The 6,542-nt window shown below is 44.3% G+C and overlaps 1 protein-coding gene across 1 annotated transcript in view; it reads left to right on the top strand.

The window, feature by feature from the left end:
• Nucleotides 1-480: 480 nt before the first annotated feature.
• DDX10 (DEAD-box helicase 10) overlaps nt 481-6,542 on the top strand; it is a 189,094-nt gene continuing 183,032 nt past the window's right edge. Inside the window, exon 1 of the mRNA XM_035327036.1 lies at nt 481-727. Coding sequence (XP_035182927.1) covers nt 530-727 — 198 coding nt within the window. The 5' untranslated portion in view covers nt 481-529. The remainder of the gene's footprint in view (nt 728-6,542) is intronic.

Here is a 6,542-nt window from a genome sequence, read left to right as displayed (position 1 = left end):
TTATGACTGTACAAAGCACATGCTGCTTTCCTATTAACTTCAATTAATATATATATATATATATTTCCCTGTTTTAAATAGTCTCCATTACAGAGCATTTATTCTGCATGCCACACCAAGCAGCACGGTTTGGTTATACCACACGAGGTGCATTTCATTGGTTACACTGCAAGTGCGCTTTTTCGGCTGTACTCCACAAAGCGTGTTTCTTATTTAACCCTTTGAAACCCTTCCGCAGAAGCAGCTGCAGTACTACAAGCTTTTCGCATCCAAGTGAGGGCACCCCACACCTGGGACGGTGCCTCGGTCTAACTCCACGCCTGCGAGCCGTGCGCCGCCGGGCCCTGGTCTGGCCCGGAGCGACGGGGAAAGACCAAAGGCGCCGCGCCGCGCCCCTGGCGGCCGAGCCTGGCCGCGTTAGGCGGGGCCTGCCCGGGCACACCCCCGGCGGCGCGGCCGCTGACGCGCTCCGAAGGCGACGGTCTCCGACTCGGCAGCTGTGCGCAGCCCACGCGGGGCAGTGGGGAGCATGGGACGGGCTGGTAGTGGTGGTGGGGATGGCGGCGGGGGGCCGGCGGTGTTGGACCCGGTGCGCAGCTTCGAGCGCTGGAAGAAGAAATACACCCGGCGCACGAAGCGGCTGCGGCTGCAACGCAAGGAGAGGGAGCGGCCCGAGTGGCAGGTGGAGAGGGAGGGCATCAGCCGCCTGGTGCAGCAATACCCGCAGGTACAGCGGGGCCGGGGGGCTTTGTCCTGACGCAAGGAAGGGTTGCGAGGGGAGAGGGAGCCTTCTGCGAGGAGGAGGAGGAGTAGGGAGCACCCCCTTGGCCAGGGAGTGGGAGCTTTATGTGGCTGATGGTGTCAGGGCAGTGTGTGATAGTGCTCTGTGCAGACAGAAGGACTCTTCGCCTCCATTAGGCGCCTCCATTCCTCCCCCCAGGCAGAGGAGGAGAGGGTGGTAGTGCAGTGCCGCGGGGTGGTCGGGGGCAGTGAGTGGTCCACAGCACACTGAGGAGGAGGAGGAGGCCGAAGCAGACGGTGGGGATGGTTGTCAAGAGTGGCACGTGTCCCTTCTGACCAGGCAGCATGGATGCCTGACTGTTGGAGATGGGACATGTCTGTCTCCATAGAAGATGGTGCACAGGCAAACATCACCTTTTCATGTTGGTTATCAGGGGGTCAGGAAACACATAACTGAATACTTGTGCCAGGGTTGGCAGTGTTGGTATTGTCACACAGATTCCCTTACACTCTTCTGGGAGATGGCCATCTTTTAAGCCATGTAGCGGAAAATACTGTAATTATGGATAACGACTCAGGGCAGCAGTACACGCCAAGCACGCGTCCTGCCAACATTTGCTGAATTTGCAGCTGCCATCAGGGAGGAATGTGGCAGTTGTACTTGGCTATGCAGCACTCAGCATTGCTGGTAATAGAGACTTTTTGATGGATTTTGACTGAGCAGAAGGTAATGAGAGTAGGTATGGGAGGAACATGTCTGTCACCACACAGAGGTCGAGATGGTTCCTTGGTTAAGATCCAGCTTCACATTGTTGTTGGTTTTACTGTTTTGAAAGCAAACAGTATATTTCAAAAATTGTCAAACTACTGTTTTGAATCATAGATTATTTCTCAGGGAAAAAAATGGGCTTATTGCTTGTGCCCTGTGTTGTTTTCATGATAAAAAGTAAAGGTGGTACCTATATAAATGATGAATACATATCGTGGATTAATTTTGAGTCTTGGCTTGTTTCAGCAATATTTTTGTACTGACTGTAGAAATAGAAGATGTAGGTGCTGAATACTACTTGCACTGCTAGAAGCTTGTATTATTTCTGAGGGGGACGACCACTATCAGGTATGTGCCCTTTGAGGAATGAAAAACCTGCACTCAGTCGCAGTACTGTGGCACTTTGGCTTACGCAGCTGGCTCTGTGTGGTCTCTGGAAGGTGTGTGTGTCTGTGTACAAGGGGGAAACTGAGTTAAAGCAGCTCAACACAGGCCGGGTACAGAGTTTGCAGACTCTGCCCAGGCCCCCAAGTCGTGGCCTTGCTGTTTATATACCTAACTGCGGTATTTCTATAATAGATTGCTTTTTAAATTTCTGTGTATTCAAACATGGATAGGAGTGGATATGTGTAGTGTGAAGTTAACGTTGAGTATTGTCAGGCCCTAATTGTTTCTACATATGACAGTAGTTTGTATTTACTTGGTAATGTCATACACAAATTAGGCTTCTGCATTACTTTTAAGGTACTATAGCAATATTTAGCTATTCTTTCTTTTCAGCCTCTTGTTTTGGAGGTGCATCACTGGTCATTTAATACTCCAAGCAGCCAACTGCCATCAATCTCATAAAGTAGCTTAGTTCAGTTGATAGTTTTCCCCCTTTCCTCTGTTTCCTCCTTTCCTCTTTTTTCTCTAAAGTAATACATTGATATTTGCAGAAGTTTAAGTAGTACAGTGCTCCTATGTGCTGAAATTATATGCATACAGTGTGGGACTCTCAAGAGGCAAGAACAGGATGACCAGAATCCTCAACTGGAGGAGATGCTGCCTTTTGGAGTGGATTATGGCCTTTTCATCTGTGAGACTGAATGGCAAAATGTGACCTCCATTCATCTGTCATTTGCCTGTAGTTTAGCTTAATTCTTTTGAGAAATACGGTAATGAAAAAATGTAATTGTTTAGAAGGAGGTAGCAAGCAATGCTTGAACTAAAAGATTTCTCTCAAGCCTCAGAGATCACTGAATCATCTAGGTTGGAAGAGACCTCCAAGATCACAGAGTCCAACCTCTGACCTAACACTAACAAGTCCTCCACTAAACCATATCCCTAAGCTCTACATCTAAACGTCTTTTAAAGACCTCCAGGGATGGTGACTCAACCACTTCCCTGGGCAGCCCATTCCAATGCCTAACAACCCGTTCAGTAAAGAAGTTCTTCCAAATATCCAACCTAAACCTCCCCTGGCGCAACTTTAGCCCATTCCCCATCGTCCTGTCACCAGGCATGTGGGAGAATAGACCAACCGCCACCTCGCTACAGCCTCCCTTGAGGTACCTGTAGAGTGCAATAAGGTCACCCCTGAGTCTTTTCTTCTCCAGGCTGAACAATCCCAGCTCCCTCAGCCGCTCCTCGTAAGACTTGTTCTCCAGACCCCTCACCAGCTTCATTGCCCTTCTCTGGACTCACTCTAGCACCTCAGTGTCCTTGGAGCGAGGGGCCCAAAACCGAACACAGATGAAGCGTCTGAAGTCTTTTGATAACTGATCTGCTCTGGGAAGCGGACATCTCTTCCTCTTGAAGCTATGCTGCCTTTGCCTCTTTGTTTCTCCACGTACATACAATGTCTGTTCCCCATATACAGTTCGCTACATTTAAGTTATATGCATGCCTTAAATCCCCCTGTATCCCTGTCCATTACGTTACTTCTTAGGGGGAAGAAATGCTTTGCTATGTCATACCACTGTGCTTTACAGGAATGCGTCCACGGCAGGTAGCAGGGTATGGCTGTGCTGCTCACAGACGTATGTAGGCAGAAGAAAGGTTTGAAAGGAACACATGCAAACAGTCAATGAAATTGTGTTCTTTAACAGTTTCCACCCCTCCATTCTATAGTGAGGTCAGTATTCCTTTCTCACTCGCATACATTTTAATAGTTTTTTTTTTTTAATATATTTTTACAGTAGTTTGTTCAGCTACTCCTAGACTTAAATATTTTGTGTAATATTTAAATGCTGTCATTTCCCCCTGAAACACACTTTATATACATTTGGTACTTGTGTTTAATTTCTAGCCATTGTACATAGATTTCTTTATAATGACCTTGTAGGCATGTCTGTCAATTAATTCCACAAATATTTGAGTTAATTTGCTGTACACATAGTTATGTGAACACATATGGATGCCAGGCTCTGTCACCGGTGTGCATATCTGCCTGTGCATTTACTTCTGGGAGATGAGTAGTCATTCTGTGTCACTCTTTGGAGCTGGGAGGAGCAGAGGCAAGGAGTGGGTGCTGGGTGGTTTTCTTGGTGTGTGTTTATAGAGGTTGCTGGCCTCAACTCTTCTGGGTTTTTGCTGCTCTTTTGCTCCAGGAGTCTCCTTTTGGTGAACATATGGTGGGTGATTGCTTTGCTTCCTATCTTCAGACCTTCATGTCTCCTTTTCTGGTCCCTGACAAGGATTTTCAATTGGTCTTCATTTCTTCCTTATTTCCCTGAATCTGGTTATAGCGTGAATGAGGACTGAAGGAGGGCAACGTGCTTGGATTTTTAGGGGTCTCCAGTGAGTTCTGCAGGAGACAGATCCATGCTTAAGATGCTCTTGGATGTGGCATGGAATCATGGAATAGGGGTAGCAGTGCTGTTGGATGCACAAGTATCCACCTTGTCCTCCCTCTTAGAGTATATTGTCTCTAGCTCTTGGTTTTAGAACCCCTTTGATGGGTATTACAAGACAAAATTAAACAAAACTAAAGAGATAACCAAGATACTTTGTAAGATACTTTGTTACTGGATTTTTATTTATTTATTTATTTATTTAATTTTGTCATCTGTTGTCACCTGATGGAGAATGTCTGGCAGCATAGACAGAAAATGTGAAAATTTCAGTGGCCGAATCTTGGGACCGTTATCTGTATTATGTGTTTGTAGGCGATCTGTTGTCTGTTGAAACAGTGAATTTGCTGCCTAACTGTATGAAGCTGTTGATGAATGTTATCTTCTCCGTTCAGTTGTGCTAATGAAAAGCATTAACAGCCTAAGTAAGTTGCTGGGAAGATGCTTGGATGAACTCTTTCTAGTCTGCTTTATGTCACATTAGTCAGGTCAGATCAGGCTGCCATCTGAGGTATTTGAAATGAGCTGAATCTTCTCACCTGGGACAGATTAGAGGGAGCTCATGTGGACAGATTTCCAGCAGATTAAAGGAGGTAATAACTTCTGATAGGGAAATAAATGAAGTAGCTGAAGCCGGTCTTGTTTTCTACCAGTGCATGCAGTTATGGAAATGAAGCTCTATTAGCAGATATACCTCTTTAGCATAAATTCCTTTTACTTCTGCCATCCTGACTTTATTTGAAAATAAGCCAGTATCTTTGGAGTTTTAGCGTAGCTAGATGATGATTCTTTGTAGGGCAGAGAAGTAACATGGGAAGCTTTGGTGATGTGGCCTTTCCTAACATTCTTGTGCTCACTCGTTTAATATTTTTCTCACCTTTTCTCCTTCTTGGAAGTCTTGAAAGAGCTTGACTTATGCATGCTATGACTTTTAAATTGACTTTTTGAAGTTTAAGTAGAAAAGCAAAATAGTATTAACCTTTGCTGTGATTAATATATCTCTTCTTTTTAACTCTACGTGACCCAGTAATAAATTGTCCACTGAAATACTTCAAGCAGTTCTAATTATTTAAACAGTTTCACATTGTTATGGTAGTCTGTTCTGTGTCAAAACCTATTAATTTTATTCCTTTATTTGCACATAGTGGACTGCTTTAATTCTTCTTAGTGAAATAATAAAATAGTGTTAGTAAAATAGTCTTTCCTCTAGGCATACTGCTTTCCAATGTGAACAATCTCTTGGGTTGAAATGAAATTGAACCTCTGTACATCAGGGAGTTGTTATCCTTTAGCATGCAAAGTAATAAGATTGGGAATTAGCACAATATGCAATATTGTGTGCCATACAATATCTGCACAATTATCAACTGAATTTGGGAAATATTGATTTGAAATCCAATTGGTGACAGTCAGACTTTTTAAAAATAGTGATTTCAGATAGTTCTTTCCCTGTCCCAGAAATGTACTACCTTAAAGTCTGTGCTTCTCAGAGCACAAGTTAAATAATTCACCTTGAGGATTTCTGAGTAATGTTTGGTAAAGATTTAATTGCTCTGCTAGGATGCAGTGAAAGTTTGAAATCTGTCTTGCAAGAGCTTTGTCTTGGAACATCTCAGAAAGGGGTTTTAATAAATGTGTTACTGCCTTCTATCTCAAGACCAAATTCGTACATCAAATTACTTCCTTGTTTTTATGAGAGAGATCTCAGCTGAGGAGAGTAGTGTTGTGATCTGGATGCTTTAAACAGACATAGATCCTCAGAGAAAATACAGTTCACAGTTTTCTGTAATAGGCAGGGCCGGCAGAAAGTTTGGTATTTCAAGCCTGATTTGATAGCTCAGAAACTCTTCATTCGAGGCTTTCTCGAGAAGTGCTATCACAAGTTGTCATAAATGTCTGAGGACCATGTTGGTTGGCTCCTTTGTTGGGAGGTTTCTGCTCCACAGCCCATTAGAGGTAAGTGGTCCGCATTAGGAGTGCACGAGCTGAAGGAGCTCCGAGGTCATCATCTGGAAATCTGTCTGTGGCTGCTAGTCAGTATGCATTCAGAGCTGTCATCTACCTTTCTGTTAGTCTGCTCGGGCTTTATAGATACAGTGGTCTCTTTATTTTGTACTTCTGGTTGTTCTTTTCTCTTTTCTCTCTGACTTCTGTGCTGTCTTACTGCTATTGATTTTTAACTTTGCTAGCAGAAGCTG

The sequence above is a fragment of the Oxyura jamaicensis genome, chromosome 1 (assembly GCF_011077185.1).
Source record: "Oxyura jamaicensis isolate SHBP4307 breed ruddy duck chromosome 1, BPBGC_Ojam_1.0, whole genome shotgun sequence".
Taxonomy (NCBI): domain Eukaryota; kingdom Metazoa; phylum Chordata; class Aves; order Anseriformes; family Anatidae; genus Oxyura; species Oxyura jamaicensis.
This window is presented reverse-complemented; position numbering and strand designations above follow the sequence as displayed.